Genomic DNA, 18,558 nt, shown 5'->3' on the forward strand with positions numbered 1-18,558 from the left:
TGTGTTAGTGTGTGTGTGTGTGTTAGTGTGTGAGTGTGTGTGTGTGTGTTAGTGTGTGAGTGTGTGTGTGCATGTGTGAATGTGTTAGTGTGTGTGTGTGTATGTGTTAGTGTGTGTGTGTGTGTTAGTGTGTGTGGGTGTGTGTGTGCATGTGTGAATGTGTTAGTGTGTGTGTGTGTGTGTGTGTGTGTGAGTGTGTGTGTATGTTAGTGTGCGTGTGTGTGTTAGTGTGTGTGTGTGTGTTAGTGTGTGAGTGTGTGTGTGTGTTAGTGTGTGAGTGAGTGTGTGTGTGTTAGTGTGTGAGTGAGTGTGTGTGTGTTAGTGTGTGCATGTGTGTGGGTGTGTTAGTGTGTGTGTTAGTGTGTGTGTGTGTGTGTGTGTTAGTGTGTGTGTGTGTGTGTGTGTGTGTGTGTGTGTTAGTGTGTGTGTGTGTGTGTGTGTGTGTGTGTGTGTGTGTGTTAGTGTGTGTTAGTGTGTTAGTGTGTGTGTGTGTGTTAGTGTGTATTAGTGTGAGTGTGTTAGTGTGTGTGTGTTAGTGTGTATTAGTGTGAGTGTGTTAGTGTGTGTGTGTTAGTGTGCGTGTGTTTGTTAGTGTGTGTGTTAGTGTGTGTGTTAGTGTGTGTGTTAGTGTGTGTTAGTGTGTGTATTAGTGTGTGTGAGTGTGTGTGTGTAGCACTCACGCCACCACCCGGCTGCACTGGCCGCTGCCCCAGGCGCAGGGATGGTAATCCGGCTTCACGTAGGTTTCCACGCCGTCCTCGACCACACAGCTCACCGTCTTTGTCACCACAAACGCACACCAGTTCCTGTCAGTGCACACGCAGACACACGCACACGTGTCAGTGCAACAGTCTCATCTTCACTGTTGGTAGTGAGGAAGCATAAGAACATAAAACACCAACACAACAAAAACACAATCGGACATGTGGAGACGTTGAAAGTGTTGCTACGACAACCAGACACAAGATGAAGAGCGTTCAACCTCATCATCACAGGTGGAGTCGACGTGTTTGACACGTGTTCATAGAAAGCTTCTCCCAGTGCTCACACACATGTATCTGCAGGATGCCTCTGCTGGCCTCTGAGAGCGAGCTGATGTATGGAGGGTTAATTGTGCCACTGTGTGATGATTGTTGACACACGGCAGCGAACACACAGTCAGACGTCTTCAGCATCGTCTTCAGTCGAACACATTCTGGAGATATCTGACAGCTTCAGACACACAGTCATTAAATATGACCATCAGAGTGTCCCGTTGTGTGGAAAATGGTGTGATGTCATCTGCTGATGTCATCAGGGCGTGATGATGAATGTGTCTCTGTGTCGGCCATGTTGGATCCACAGCTGACAAACGGTAACTGTGTGTGTTTAAATTGAATTGTGTTGATTTATTTCTTCTGGAATCCAGAACAAGAAGCAGGAATTGAACATAATAACCTGCTGCGTGTGTCACATGGTAAACATCAGCTGTTTAAAACAATGTTAAACTTTATTTAACATTAATATCAGTGTCTACTGAGAGCTCCACACACATTCATACATTTCAACCAGATGTTTTTACAGCTGTAGGATTGTGTGTCTTGGGAACGACGCATTTATTGAGAAACTGTTGAAAGAGAGAAATATACTGTTGCTATAAAGATTCTTTATTCCAATCATTTGTCCAAATTCTGAATGTTGTATTAAGAATCGATGAGTGAAATGAGGAGTTATCTACCGGCCAAACAGACAAAGGAAAGGTCGATTATTATTTTTATGTAAATGCCACCAAACAGCATTTGAAGGCATTAAAATTGTGGTTCTTTCCACTGTCAGCAGTCTGCTACCCTCTGGTTTATTGAAACCAGGGACGGTGTGCTGTCTGAACTAATGTAAAACATCACAATATTATATTTAGTAGTACAGTATGAAGTCCTGCTGCTGCTGCATTACTGCACGAGTAACTTTTACTGATGATGAAATACTGCAGGATGACACCGCTGCAGCAGGCTGTGGTTATAATAAAGCTGCTGGAAGCATCAACGAGTGCAAACAGAAGTTTCTGCACGCTTAGATCTATGCAGTGTTTCACTTCAATGATGATTGTATTCACTCTACCTAAAATATGTGACTACATGTTAGTAGTTTGGATAATAATGGAGTCTGGAGAGCTAGATCTAATCCAAACCTACACTAAGACGCCACACAATGAAACTACAATTCCACCTTAAGAAGTGACGCTGTCGGCCTGCTGTTGGTACAAACACCAGAGTAACTCTGCGTCCCCGAGGACAAAAAAAAACATGATATAACGTTAAAGGCATGAGTGACATCAGAGACAGAAACCCAACCCAAACTAAATATTTACTGCAGATCCCAGTTTACTCAGAGAACTGATCCACATTCAGACTGTTTGGTCCTAATATACAGAATATTAAAGGAAACCTGAGATACAGGAAACTGTTTTACTGATGAGACTCTATAAGAATCCCACATTACCTGTAACCCCAACAGTTAAACACTCTCTCTGGAGTATCATTATAACTACAGTCTGTTAATGTTAGTTAATAATAATAATACAGTCTACACTTTCACACCAACGTGAGCTGAACAGAAACCACAACTGATCTTCAGTCAGCTGCAGCTGCAGCTTCAACTTGATCCTCTGTCAGAACCAACTCTGACCTTTGACCTTGGCAGAGTTTAAACTCAATTAGCTTAATGTTCTATGAAGGGAAACCTGGAAACCTGAAACTCTGGACACACAGCTCCAGGAGAGACCAATGTAAATGTAAAATAGTGAGCCAAACTGCTGACATCACTTCCTGTCTAGCCTCCGTTCCACCAGCTTCTCTAACTCAATGCAACTGTCATCCAGCAAACTCAGCTCATTCGACACACTCTCAGGTCACCCTTAGGTCACTCTCAGGTCACTCTCAGCTCACTCAGCTTACTCTCAGGTCAGTCTCAGCTCACTCTCAGGTCACTCAGCTCACTCTCAGGTCACCCTCAGGTCACTCAGCTCACTCTCAGGTCACTCTCAGGTCACTCTCAGGTCACTCAGCTCACTCTCAGGTCACTCTCAGGTCACTCTCAGGTCACTCTCAGCTGACTCTCAGGTCACTCTCAGGTCACTCTCAGGTCACTCAGCTCACTCTCAGCTCACTCTCAGGTCACTCTCAGGTCACTCTCAGCTGACTCTCAGGTCACTCTCAGCTGACTCTCAGGTCACTCTCGGCTCACTATCAGGTCACTCTCAGGTCACCCTCAGGTCACTCTCAGGTCACTCTCAGCTGACTCTCAGGTCACTCTCGGCTCACTATCAGGTCACTCTCAGCTGACTCTCGGCTCACTCTCAGCTGACTCTCGGCTCACTCAGCTCACTTTCAGGTCACTCAGCTCATTCTCGGCTCATTCTGGGATCACTCAGCTCACTCTCGGCTCACTCAGGTCACTCTCAGGTCACTCTCAGGTCACTCTCAGCTCACTCTCAGGTCACTCTCAGGTCACTCTCGGCTCACTCTCAGGTCACTCTCAGGTCACTCTCGGCTCACTCTCAGGTCACTCAGCTCACTCTCAGGTCACTCTCAGGTCACTCTCGGCTCACTCTCAGGTCACTCTCAGGTCACTCTCGGCTCACTATCAGGTCACTCTTAGGTCACTCAGCTCACTCTCAGCTCACTCTCCGCTCACTCTCAGGTCACTCTCAGGTCACTCTCAGCTCACTCTCAGCTCACTCTCAGGTCACTCTCAGGTCACTATCAGGTCACTCTCAGGTCACTCTCAGCTCACTCTCGGCTCTCTCAGGTCACTCTCAGCTCACTCTCAGCTCACTCTCAGCTCACTCTCGGCTCTCTCAGGTCACTCTCAGGTCACTCTCAGGTCACTCTCAGCTCACTCTCGGCTCACTCAGCTCACTATCAGGTCACTCTCAGCTCACTCTCAGCTCACTCTCGGCTCTCTCAGGTCACTCTCAGGTCACTCTCAGGTCACTCTCAGCTCACTCTCCGCTCACTCAGCTCACTATCAGGTCACTCTCAGCTCACTCTCAGCTCACTCTCGGCTCTCTCAGGTCACTCTCAGGTCACTCTCAGCTCACTCTCGGCTCACTCAGCTCACTCTCCGCTCACTCAGCTCACTCTCAGGTCACTCTCAGGTCCACTTAAATCAATTAAATCCAAAGTAAACAAAAGAAGAGTCATTCATAAAAATCTAGTAAAAATTAAAACCACTACTGCAACAGTTCAACAAAATAAGAGAATTAAATGTGGACTCTTGAACATTAGATCTCTGTCATCTGAAGCCGTATTAGTAAACGATTTAATCTCAGATCATCATATTGATTGATTGTCTTACTGAAACCTGGCTGTGTCATGAAGAACATGTCAGTCTAAATGAATCCAGTCCTCCCAGTCATATTAATACTCACATTCCTCCAGACACTGGCCGAGGAGGAGGAGTCACAGCCTCATTATCAACTCTAGACCTGAACTTCATTATAACTCATTAGAAAGTCTTGTTCTTAGTCTCTCAGCCAACCTGGAAAACTTTACAGCCAGTTCTATGTGTTATAGTGAACCGTCCTCCTGGTCCGTACTCTGAACTCTTATCTGAATTCTCAGAGTTTTTATCAAACTTAGTCCTTAGTACAGATAAAGTAATTATAGTAGGTGATTTAATATTCATGTGGACGTTGATAGTGACAGTCTCAGTACTGCATTTATCTCATTATTAGACTCAACTGGCTTCTCTCAGTGTGTAAATAATCCCACTCACTGTCTGAACCACACCCTCCACCTTGTTCTGACTTACGGGATTGAAATTGAACATTTAATATTTTTTCCACAAAATCCTATTTTATCAGATCATTTTTTAATAACTTTTGAATTCAGCACTTTGGCTGACAAAGAGTCATAACTCTACTGATCCATGTATTCCTATAGCTCTCAGTAGTAACGACTTTATGAGCTTCTTTAATGATAAAATTCTAACTATTAGAGACAAAATTAACCACCTCCTGCCCTCAACAGGCACCGTTCTCTCCCCAAACACAGGAACCTTGGTAACAGCTGTAAATCCTGACATATATTTGGACTGTTTTTCTCCAGTAGACTTGTCTGAACTAACTTCAATGATTTGTTCAGCTAAACCATCAACCTGTCTCTTAGATCCCATCCCAACTAGGCTGCTTAAGGAAGCCTTACCCTTAGTGAGCACTTCTTTACTAGATATGATCAATCTGTCTTTAGTAACAGGCTATGTACCACAGTCCTTTAAAGTAGCTGTAATTAAACCTCTTCTTAAGAAGCCTACTCTTGATTCAGGTGTTTTAGCCAATTATAGACCTATATCTAACCTTCCATTTCTCTCTAAGATCCTTGAGAAAGCAGTCTCTAATCAGTTATGTGACTTTCTACATAACAATAGTTTATTTGAGGATTTTCAGTCAGGATTTAGAGCGCATCATAGCACAGAGACAGCACTGGTGAAAGTCACTAATGACCTCCTAACTGCATCGGACAAAGGATTTGTCTCTATACTTGTCCTGTTAGATCTTAGTGCTGCATTCGACACAATTGACCATCAAATCCTTTTACAGAGACTGGAACATTTAACTGGCATTAAAGGAACTGCATTAAGCTGGTTTAAGTCCTATTTATCAGACCGATTTCAGTTTGTACATGTGAATGATGAATCCTCCGTGAAGGCAAAAGTTAGACACGGAGTTCCACAAGGTTCTGTACTTGTTCTGTACTGTACTTCTGGACCAATTCTATTCACCTTATATATGCTTCCTTTAGGTAATATTATTAGGAAACACTCCATAAATGTTCATTGTTATGCAGATGATACCCAATTATATTTATCAATGAAGCCAGATGAACCCAATCAGTTAAACAAACTCCAAACATGCCTTAACGACATAAAGACCTGGATGACCTGCAATTTTCTGCTACTAAACTCAGATAAAACTGAAGTTATTGTGTTTGGCCCTAAACACCTTAGAAACACATTATCTAATGATAAAGCTGCTCTGGATGGCATTACCCTGGCCTCCAGCACCACCGTAAGGAATCTGGGAGTTATCTTTGATCAGGATATGTCCTTTAACTCCCACATAAATCAAATCTCAAGGACTGCCTTTTTTCACTTACGTAATATCACAAAAATCACATCCTGTCCCTAAAAGATGCAGAAAAACTAGTTCACACATTTGTTACTTCTAGGCTGGATTATTGCAATTCCTTATTATCAGGCTGCCCTAACAAGTCTCTAAAGACTCTCCAGCTGGTCCAGAATGCAGCTGCACGTGTATTGACTAAAACTAGAAAAAGAGACCACATTTCTCCCATTTTAGCTTCACTACATTGGCTTCCTGTAAAATCTAGAATAGAATTTAAAATCCTTCTCCTAACTTACAAAGCCCTTAATGGTCAGGCACCATCATATCTTGAAGAGCTCATAATACCGTATTATCCCACTAGAACACTGCGCTCCCAGTATGCAGGCTTACTGGTGGTCCCTACAGTCTCTAAAAGTAGAATGGGAGGCAGAGCCTTCAGCTATCAGGCTCCTCTTCTATGGAACCATCTTCCAGATTGGGTCCGGGGTGCAGACACCCTCTCTATGTTTAAGAGTAGGCTTAAAACTTTCCTTTTTGATAAAGCTTATAGTTAGGGCCGACCAGGCTCGCCTTGGATCAGCCCTTAGTTATGCTGCTATAGGCCTAGACTGCTGGGGGACTTCCCATGATGCACTGAGCTCCTCTCTCCTCCTCCTCCTCTCCATCTGTATGCATTCATGTAACATCAATGCATGTCACTAACTTTGCTTCTTCCCCGGAGTTTTTGTGCTTTCTCATCTCACAGGAAAACCTGGGTTCTGGGCCGAGCCTTCGCGGTCCTTCACAGTCCTGATGGCATCCTTCCCTGGCTGTTGCTGCTTGTGCTTGTTGTTGTTGTTGTCATTGTTTTTCTTCTGTCCCCCCTCCCCCTTTCCCTCTCTCTTTCTCTCTCTCAACCCAACCGGTCAAAGCAGATGGCCGCCCACCAAGAGCCGGGGTCTGCTTGAGGTTTCTACCCGTTAAAGGGGAGTTTTTCCTTACCGCTGTCGCCAAGTGCTGCTCATGGGGGAATTGTTGGGTCTCTGTATATTAAAGAGTTCGGTCTTGACCTGCTCTATGTGAAAAGTGCCTTGAGATGACTTCTGTTGTGATATGGCACTATATAAATAAAAATTGATTGATTGATTGATTGATTGACTCTCCGCTCACTCAGCTCACTTTCAGGTCACTCAGCTCACTCTCGGCTCATTCTCAGGTCACTCTCAGTTCACTCTCAGCTCGTTCAGCTCACTCTCTGCTCACTCTCAGCTCACTCTCAGCTCACTCTCAGCTCACTCAGTTCACTTTCAGGTCACTCTCAGCTCACTCTCAGCTCACTCTCAGCTCACTCTCAGCTCACTCTCGGCTCACTTTCAAGTCACTCTCAGCTCACTCTCAGCTCACTTTCAGCTCACTCTCGGCTCACTCTCGGCTCACTTTCAGCTCACTAGGTTCACTCTCCGCTCGTTCGGCTCTTGGCTCGGTTTTGCAGCTCCTTTAGATGCATGTGGCTGTACTTGAATATGACAACCCTTTGTTGCCTAATTTGGTGTCTAATGTCTAATAACAAGAGAGGTGATGTCACCTCACAGCTGATGGGTTTTATTTGTTTTATCAGGTTGATGATTATCATAAACTATCGACTTTATCAGCACACACACTCCAACTACAATGGCAGCAGATTGTCTCCTGCAGCCATGATGAGCTGAAACCGAGCTGCAATGCAACGCTTGCTGTGGACACTGCAGGTTAATATACACTGATCTGTACAGTGTTCCAGCTGAACACACATCAGACAGCTGACAGCTGATCAGAGGGCAGGATTTTCTGTTTTCTCACAGGAAACCACCGGATGTGTTGTCAAGATCCTTTGTGTAAGCACTAACAAGAGTTTTCTTGCTGATGGTGAACACAACAATGAAGTCATTGATAATGGAAGGTTGACACAGAGGAGTTTTCAAGTGGGCACCCTCCTTCCTTGACGTTTCGTTGATGAGCCCACAACGCCTCTGGAGGACTCAACGGTAAATTCTGGCGTCCCAAAAACACCCCCCTCTGTGTCGTCCTGGCTTGCTGTTTCAGAGCCCAGCAGGGGTCTTGCTTCTTCATCCAAAGCCACTGGCTGCTTCTCTCTGCCGCCTCCGATGCAACCTCGATAGCTACATGCAGCCTCTGGCCTCTGATTCCAATGTCTCTGAGCAATCTGGTGGTAGATGTTGCCACAAAACCTCTGCACCCCACCTCCACACAGCACACTTGTTTTCCAGCCATGATATTGTGCTTCAGCAGCCAACTCAGCAAATGATAATGTACAAAAAAACATCTATTTTTTTTACTAATGTTGTTTGAATGCCTTTTAAACTCATTTTAATCTTCAAACTGCAGAAAAAAACAAACAGTAAGTTCACTATGAACCAGAGTCCATAGCAAAAACCAGACATACACACACACACACACACACACACACACACACACACACACACACAGTGATGTCAGCCTCTCTACAGGAAATGAGTCATTCGGGCGTTTATACAGTTCATTTTGCTGCTGATGACATCAAAGACGCTTCACTGCCAAAGGGAGGCTGGTTACACACACATACATATTTAACATCATGTGAATAATTGTGTCTTAGTTGAGTTTAAGAATCAGGGATTATTTTATTCCTCTTTGTTTTAAATAAAATGATTTTTCACATGTTGTTTTAGAGATTTAACTCGATCATGAGCTGCAGTTTGCATAAAACATGTTTCTGCATCAAATATAACAGCAGACACAGAAAGTGTTTTTGACATTCATCAGATTCACTTCGGTTTTATTAAATGTATCAATCCGCTGCATGTTTTTACACTCCGAGTCAGTTTTTTCTCATCTGTTGCCTTTAAGAAAGCTGTTTATATGACTGCTGTATATATGTTCTGACCTTATTAACTGTATTTGTATTGATTGATCGGCTCCCAGTCGGCCTGTGGGTGTCCAGTTTCGAGACAGGCAGATTCCCCTCGCTCGCTACGGTGGGCGGGGAAATAAAGAAACTGATGAATGTCCCATAAATGCAGCCATTGTGTCTCTGTGTCATGCTAACTCCGTTACAGATTCACAAAAAGACGTTTATCACACAAAACAACAATCATCAGGGCGAGTTGCTGAGACTGCTACATCTCTCCAAATAAACATGATTTTTACATGAATCATTTCAAAAGTTTCTTTCTGGGTCTAAACAGAAGTAAACACAGAAACTAGCCGCTTGTAGCAGCATTATGGCTAACTAGATAGGGAACTACATCTGAGGCTGGATAGCTCAGGGTCTGTTCCTACTAGAGAAGTAATAACTTAGTAGATAAAATAAAAGATAATTAATAATAATAAAATAAAATTCCCTGGAGTCTCCTACCAGTTAGACGTGGCCGGAACACCTCCAGCGGGGGGTGTCCAGGAAGAATCCTAACCAGGTGTTCAAACCACCTCAGCTGTCTTCTTTTGATGCAAAGGAGCAGTGGCTCTACTCTCAGCACCCCCAGGATGTCCGAACTCACCCTGTCTCTAAGGCCCAGACTCTGGCCTTGTATCCATGATCTCATTCTTTTAGTCACTACCCAAAGCTCATGAGCATAGGTGATGGATGGAACGTAGACCGACTGGTGAACTGAGAGCTTTGCCCCAAGGGACATGGTCGTAAGCCTTCTCCAAGTCCACAAAGCACATGTAGACTGGATGTGCAAACTCCCATGACCCCTCAATTATCCCCACAACAGTGAAGAGCTGGTCAACTGTTCCACGGCCAGGACGGATCCACATTGTTCCTCCTGAATCCAAGCCTAAGCCTCCTCTCCAGCACCCTGGCATAAGCTTTTCCTGAGAGGCTGATTAGTGTGATCCCTCGATAGTTGAAGCACACCCTCCAGCCCTCCAGTCCCCTTTTTTAAAAATGGGAACCACCACCCCGGACCACCAGTCCACTTGCTTCAGCATCCACCCGAGCTGCTGTCCTTTTGGCTCTTTGGTATCCATCTGCTGCTTCAGGAGACCCTTGGGCCAGCCAGATCCAAAAGGCCTCCTTCTTAAGCTTGACGGCCTCCTTCACCACTGATGTCCAGTTCCCAGGTTGCCGTCCCAACAGGCACCAATGACCTTCCAACCACAACTCTGAGCAGCCGCCTCCTCAACTGAGGTCCTGGACATGGCCCACTCGGAGTCCATGTGTCCAACTTCCCACGGGATGCAGGAGAAATTCCTCCAGAGGTAGGAGTTGAAGACTTCACGGACAGGGGCTTCCGCCAGACATTCCCAGTCCACCCTCACTATTCGTTTGGGTCTCCCAGGTCTGTCCAGCAGCCTCCCCTGCCACCTGATCCAATTCACCACCAGGTGGAGATCAGCTGACAGTTCTGCTCCTCTCTTTACCCAAGTGTCCAAGACATGCAGCCGCAGATCTGATGACACTAACTACAAAGTCCATCATAGATCTTTGGCCTAAGGTGTTCTGGTACCAGGTACACTTATGAATAACCTTGTGTTTGAATATGGTGTTTGTTATGGCCAATCCATGTCTAGCACAGAAGTCCAGTAACAATGCACCACTTGGGTTCAGATCAGGCAGGCTGTTCCTCCCAGTCACCCCCCTCCAGGTTTCTCCATCATTACCCACATGGGCGTTGAAGTCCACCATCAGAACTATGGATTGCCAGGCCACGCCCCCTCCAAGGCCCCACCCAGAGACTCCAAGAAGGTCGTAGCTCCGACTCCTTCCCCACAAGGGAGGAGACGTTCCAGATCCCTAGAACCAGTTTTCGATGCCTGGGATCAGCACGTCCAGGTAGTCTGGAGGTGTTCCAGGCACGTCCAACAGGTAGGAGACCCCGGGGAAGACTGAGAGCTGGAGGGCGTTGGCAGGGACACGGATGTCTGGGTTTCCTTAGTCTGATGCCACAGCGACTGGGATAAGCAGGGGAAAATGGATGGATGGAAAATAAAATGCTTCATGCCAAGTTTCCAAGTTGTTTTCATGGACTACTGCTGGATGATTGATACGTACTGTAATTCCTCACAGTTACGTGTTGTAATCACATCTTTCTTACTGTGAGGAGCTGAACATTTGGTCCAGCCGATTCAATCAATAAAGTTTTATTTATATAGCGCCAAATCACAACAAAAGTCATCTCAGGGCACTTTTCGCATAGAGCAGGTCAAGACCGAACTCTTTCATTTACAGAGACCAAACCACTCCCCCATGAGCAGCACTTGGTGACATCAGTGAGGAAAAACTCCCCTTTAACGGGTAGAAACCTCAAGCAGAACCCGGCTCTTGGTGGGCAGCCATCTGCTTTGACCACTTCCGATTCCAGCTGATTCTGTGGAGGTGAAACAGTGTCCAGGACGACAGTGTTGATAAAGTCTGTAAATCTATTTGTAGTAGTTACACAGCTGATGACTCTCATCCGTGGACTGTGGAGTCTGGCAGCAACTGGTCCAACTCTGCACAAAAAGTTTTCCTCTTCATTCGTTACGAGAGGAGAGCAGTGAGAGCAAAAACACCAGCGGTTTCTGTGAGGTAATGTTACTGTACGCCGACCACAGGAACACCAGAGAGATCAGAATTAGCATGACACAGAGATACAACGGCCACATTTACCAGAAAAACATCAGGTTCAAATAAACCGGAAGTTTTCTTTAAGATCATCAGAGTCCGACATGTACAACTAAAGTTCAGGTGTTCACATTCACTCCAACAGCTGACAGGATTTTACCTGCATCACTACTGCAGTGAGTCAAGGCTACACAACACACAATACACACAGTGGTGGAAAGTAACTCAGTACATTTACTCAAGTACTGAAGTACAACGTTGAGGTACTTGTACTTTACTGGAGTATTTCCATGTGATGCTACTTTCTACATGTCAGAGGGAAATATTGTACTTTCTACTCCACTACATTTATTTGACAGCTTTAGTTACTTTTCAGATGAAGATTTGACACAATGGATAATATAACAAGCTTTTAAAATACAACACATTGTTAAAGATGAAACCAGTGGTTTCCAACCTTTTTGTCTTTTGACGTCTTACAAAAAGCAGTGTGTAGTCGGGGTCACATTTCACATGTCTATGAGTTGTTAACAGCTCCACCAAATAGTGATTTTTCCCTCTAAACTTCTCACATGCTTTCATTTCAATAAATGTTCAAATGATCCAATATTTCAGCAAAAATCAAAGATTAGAGAAAAAGTCCAAAAACTGAAAACAGATTTGTGTATCAGAACTTTGTTTTTTCTTCTTTCCTCTCCCATTAATCATCTCACCACCCCTCAGATTTATCTGCTGACCCTTTGGAGGGGCCCGACCCCTAGGTTGGGAACCACTGGACTAAACTAGCTAACTGTATATAAAGTAGTGTAAACTAGCTCCACCTCCAGCAGCTACAACAGTAACATGCTGCTCTAACACTGATGCTTCACTATTAATAATCTAATGATGTCATATATAATAATATATCAGTCAGAGGGACCAAACCACTACTTTTACTGCAATACTTTAACTACATCAAGCTCATAATACTTATGTACTTTTACTGCAATACTTTAACTACATCAAGCTCATAATACTTATGTACTTTTACTGCAATACTTTAACTACATCAAGCTCATAATACTTATGTACTTTTACTGCAATACTTTAACTACATCAAGCTCATAATACTTATGTACTTTTACTGCAATACTTTAACTACATCAAGCTCATAATACTTATGTACTTTTACTGCAATACTTTAACTACATCAAGCTCATAATACTTATGTACTTTTACTGCAATACTTTAACTACATCAAGCTCATAATACTTATGTACTTTTACTGCAATACTTTAACTACATCAAGCTCATAATACTTATGTACTTTTACTGCAGTACTTTAACTACATCAAGCTCATAATACTTATGTACTTTTACTGCAATACTTTAACTACATCAAGCTCATAATACTTATGTACTTTTACTGCAATACTTTAACTACATCAAGCTCATAATACTTATGTACTTTTACTGCAATACTTTAACTACATCAAGCTCATAATACTTATGTACTTTTACTGCAATACTTTAACTACATCAAGCTCATAATACTTATGTACTTTTACTGCAATACTTTAACTACATCAAGCTCATAATACTTATGTACTTTTACTGCAATACTTTAACTACATCAAGCTCATAATACTTATGTACTTTTACTGCAATACTTTAACTACATCAAGCTCATAATACTTATGTACTTTTACTGCAATACTTTAACTACATCAAGCTCATAATACTTATGTACTTTTACTGCAATACTTTAACTACATCAAGCTCATAATACTTATGTACTTGTACTGTAGGAGGATTTTTCATGCAGGACTTTTACTTGTAATGGAGTATTTTTACTTTGCTGTACTGGCACTTTTGCAGCAGTAAAGTATCTCAATACTTCTTCCATCGCTGCACACAATACAACAAACAATACTGCGTAGTACTACAGAAAGTACACACTCCTGCAGCAGGAAACTCGACAAACACACTTGTGAGTTCTCTGATGTTATTTCTACAAACGAGGAACAAGTTGTTTCACACACAGTTCACCGTCTTCACCATCATCATCATCATCACCATCACTATTTGTTTTCTGACATCTAAACAACCACAGAAGAAGAACAGCGGAGCTTTCCGTGCACGTGTCATCTTACCTGTGTCTGCTGGCCGCGCGGGCTCCGTGCGAGTGCGTGTGCCCGCCGGCGTACAGGCTGTAGGAGGGTCGCAGCGGGAACGCGCTTTTGGCGTCTCCACAGGTCCAGAGCGCGAGCAGCAGCAGCGGGAGCGCGGCCATCCTGCCGATCAATGCAGGATCAATACAGGGTATCGATACTGATCAGCTGGCGGGAAAAACTCTCGTCTCCATGGAGACCAAAGTTCCCACAAAACGCCAAAACCGTCCTACAGACCCCGACCCATAATCCGGACTCTGGTCCAAAACCCCCAAACCCCAAAACCCCAAAACCCGGACCTGGAGCCGAGAGGAGAGTGCTGTGAGTCCCGGGTTTAATCCGGATTTATCCCGCCTTTAATCCGGGTTTAATCTGGTTCTCTCCTCAATTTCTCATGAGAACTTTTCAGCTCTGAAACAAAGAGAAGAAGAAAACGTTGCGACAGAGTCCAGCTGCTCCTCCTCTTCATCACCGCCCCCCTCCACTGTCCCCGCCCCTCCCGGAGGAGAAACCAGACACGTGCAGCTCCGCAGCTTCACCTCCACAGCTGATCCTGGTCCAAACCAAGCCCAGCCCGTCTGCTGACTTGGACTTCATATGAGTGTTACAGTATGAATATTTTTATCTTACTGAATGAATCTAATTAACAGTTTTAATTAATTTCAGTTGTTTTAAGTGATAAATTAAACAAACTTTAGCAGCAATTTACAGGTGAGTTTGATTCCTGTGGTTCAGGTGCCCTCAGGTGTTTGTTAGTGCAGCATCCATAAATCTAGTGGGGGGGGGGTCACTGAGGGTCACTGAGGGTCACTGAGGGTCACTGGGGGTCACTGAGGGTCACTGAGGGTCACTCTGCCCCCCAGGAGACAAAAACCAAAGACTGAAACCTGCAAGAGGTCCCACTCTGACAGACATTTAAAGGCAGAATCACTGATTTGAATAAATATGTCAGAATAAAGTTGGTATTTTACTCAGAGTGGGACGTCCTCACACGTGTTTAACTTACAGTAAGGAGCCTTTTAACTGTTTCAGTTGTCACATGATGCAAAGATCCTGAAGCATCTGAACCAAACATCAGACTTTCATCTCCAGCATCAGTCAAACCTTCTGACTCTGCTCCTCATTTAAGGGTTTATCTTTATTTTAACTCTTTTCTACAAAACTGAGGACAACAGAACCATGAAATAACACATATAGAGTCATGTAGTAAACAGAAAAGTGTTAAACAAACCAACCATGTTCCATGTTTTAGATTCCTGAGTCTCCAGCGTCTGGCTTGTTGCTGATATCCGATGCAGCTTCATGAGCTCGTCACCTGGACGCTTTTCCAACAGTCTCACATATGCTGAGCAGCTGTTGGCTGCTTTTTTCCTTCAGTTTTGTTCAACAGTGTAGAAAATCATAAAAATAAAGAAAAACCTTTGAATGACCAGCTGTCCAAACTTTTGACTGATACTCAGTCAAGTCAGTTTTATTTGTATGTTCCAGTATCACAGATCACAAGTTTGGCTGTTTCACAGCAACACGACATCATCAGAGCATCGATTCACACGAGGAAAAACTCCCTGAAAACCCTTTAATGCAGAAAATGCTGGACTGTATATAAATGTTTTAATGTTTTAATGTGGGGCTTTATTCTGTCTGAGCTCACAGTAAAGGGTTAACACACACACACACACACACACACACACACACACACACACACACATACACACACACACACACACACACACACATACACACACACACATACATACACACACACACACATACACACACACACATACATACACACACACACACATACACACACACACATACACACACACACACATACACACACACACATACACACACACACACACATACACACACACACACATACACACACACACATACACACACACACACATACACACACACACATACACACACACACATACATACACACACACACACATACACACACACACATACATACACACGCACACACATACACACACACACATACACACACACACACACACATACACACACATACACACACACACACACACACACACACATACACACACACACATACACACACACACACACATACACACACACACACAAGAAATAATCTGAACACACTTCCTGCTGTTAAAGGAAGTCATATCAGCTGTTCCCTAAATAACCTGGTCAATATGACCTCTGAGTGTGACCCAACACACACACACACACACACACACACACACACACTGACAGTAACCAGAAGCTTCGGTCTGTCTCTGGTGATAAGAGTCACTGAGCAGTGACGACATGAACTCGTTCTGACGTAAATCGTTTATATATGTTTAATATTTATAGTCGACATGAGGTTGAAACTGTGTTTGACTGTCTCAACGGTTACAGATGTTTCTGATCGGTTCCCTGCAGGGATCAATACTGAGTCCACATGTTCAAACTCTTCAACAGCAACAGTTCAGGATCAAACTGTGACACATTTGCATAGTTTTCACACAGAAAGCGTTCAGTGACTGCAGCCTTCAAATGTCCTCAATACTTTTCTCACTCAAACACAAACAAGCAACAAAACCTTTGACATGTTTACGTCCTCACTTCCAAACTCTCCAGTTTACACTAACACGTGTTCACACGGATCAGAACCACCGAGATACACCACTGTTCAACCACTAACACGTGTTCACACGGATCAGAACCACCGAGATACATCACTGTTCAACCACTAACACGTGTTCACACGGATCAGAACCACCGAGATACACCACTGTTCAACCACTAACACGTATTCACACGGATCAGAACCACCGAGATACATCTCTGTTCAACCACTAACACGTGTTCACACGGATCAGAACCACCGAGATACACCACTGTTCAACCACTAACACGTGTTCACACGGATCAGAACCACCGAGATACATCTCTGTTCAACCACTAACACGTATTCACACGGATCAGAACCACCGAGATACACCACTGTTCAACCACTAACACGTGTTCACACGGATCAGAACCACCGAGATACACCACTGTTCAACCACTAACACGTGTTCACACGGATCAGAACCACCGAGATACATCTCTGTTCAACCACTAACACGTATTCACACGGATCAGAACCACCGAGATACACCACTGTTCAACCACTAACACATATTCACACGGATCAGAACCACCGAGATACACCACTGTTCAACCACTAACACATATTCACACGGATCAGAACCACCGAGATACACCACTGTTCAACCACTAACACATATTCACACGGATCAGAACCACCGAGATACACCACTGTTCAACCACTAACACATATTCACACGGATCAGAACCACCGAGATACACCACTGTTCAACCACTAACACATATTCACACGGATCAGAACCACCGAGATACATCACTGTTCAACCACTAACACGTGTTCACACGGATCAGAACCACCGAGATACATCACTGTTCAACCACTAACACGTGTTCACACGGATCAGAACCACCGAGATACATCACTGTTCAACCACTAACACATATTCACACGGATCAGAACCACTGAGATACATCACTGTTCAACCACTAACACGTGTTCACACGGATCAGAACCACCGAGATACACCACTGTTCAACCACTAACACGTGTTCACACGGATCAGAACCACTGAGATACATCACTGTTCAACCACTAACACGTGTTCACACGGATCAGAACCACCGAGATACATCTCTGTTCAACCACAACACGAGACCTGCTGCCAGAAACAAAGCCCACTGAAACACTCGCTCCTGTAGATACACTGTAGTACGTTCTATAGAGGAGCAGGAGACCCCCCCTCCCTGGAGGAGGAGTGGAGGAGTAGACCCCCCCCTCCGTGGTGGAGGAGTAGACCCCCCCTCCCTGCTGGAGGAGTAGAGGAGTAGACCCCCCTCCCTGGGTGAAGACCACCCAGGTTCCATCACTAACCACTGTTTTCACTGTTTTCACTGTTTTCTCTTTACGAGGTTTTTTGTTTTTAACACAGATTCACATTCCAGAGCCGCAGCCTCAGGTGAGACACGTCAGCAGACCACCTCGTATCTCCACCGCCAAAGACCTGGAAACCACATATCTCCACAGCTGGAAACCACATATCTCCACCGCCAAAGACCTGGAAACCACATATCTCCACAGCTGGAAAGCACATATCTCCACAGCTGGAAACCACGTATCTCCACCGCCAAAGACCTGGAAACCACATATCTCCACAGCTGGAAACCACGTATCTCCACAGCTGGAAACCACATATCTCCACCGCTGGAAACCACATATCTCCACAGCTGGAAACCACATATCTCCACAGCTGGAAACCACGTATCTCCACAGCTGGAAACCACATATCTCCACAGCTGGAAACCACATATCTCCACCGCTGGAAACCACGTATCTCCACCGCTGGAAACCACGTATCTCCACCGCCAAAGACCTGGAAACCACATATCTCCACAGCTGGAAACCACATATCTCCACCGCTGGAAACCACGTATCTCCACAGCTGGAAACCACATATCTCCACCGCTGGAAACCACATATCTCCACCTCTGGAAACCACATATCTCCACAGCTGGAAACCACATATCTCCACCTCTGGAAACCACATATCTCCACCTCTGGAAACCACATATCTCCACAGCTGGAAACCACATATCTCCACCGCTGGAAACCACATATCTCCACCGCTGGAAACCACATATCTCCACAGCTG

General features: G+C 44.4%; 1 protein-coding gene across 1 annotated transcript in view; it reads right to left on the reverse strand.

Annotated features, from left to right (window-relative positions):
• Positions 1–14,430, reverse strand: part of LOC121885487 (EMILIN-1-like) — a 62,329-nt gene extending 47,899 nt beyond the window's left edge. The window contains exons 1-2 of the mRNA XM_042395406.1: positions 13,802–14,430; positions 681–806 (exon numbers count right to left, since the gene is read on the reverse strand). Of these exons, the coding sequence (XP_042251340.1) occupies positions 681–806; positions 13,802–13,941 (266 nt within the window). The 5' untranslated portion in view covers positions 13,942–14,430. The remainder of the gene's footprint in view (positions 1–680; positions 807–13,801) is intronic.
• Between the last annotated feature and the right edge of the window lie 4,128 nt (positions 14,431–18,558).

This window comes from Thunnus maccoyii, chromosome 1 (genome assembly GCF_910596095.1).
Source record: "Thunnus maccoyii chromosome 1, fThuMac1.1, whole genome shotgun sequence".
In the NCBI taxonomy this organism is placed as follows: Eukaryota; Metazoa; Chordata; class Actinopteri; order Scombriformes; family Scombridae; genus Thunnus; species Thunnus maccoyii.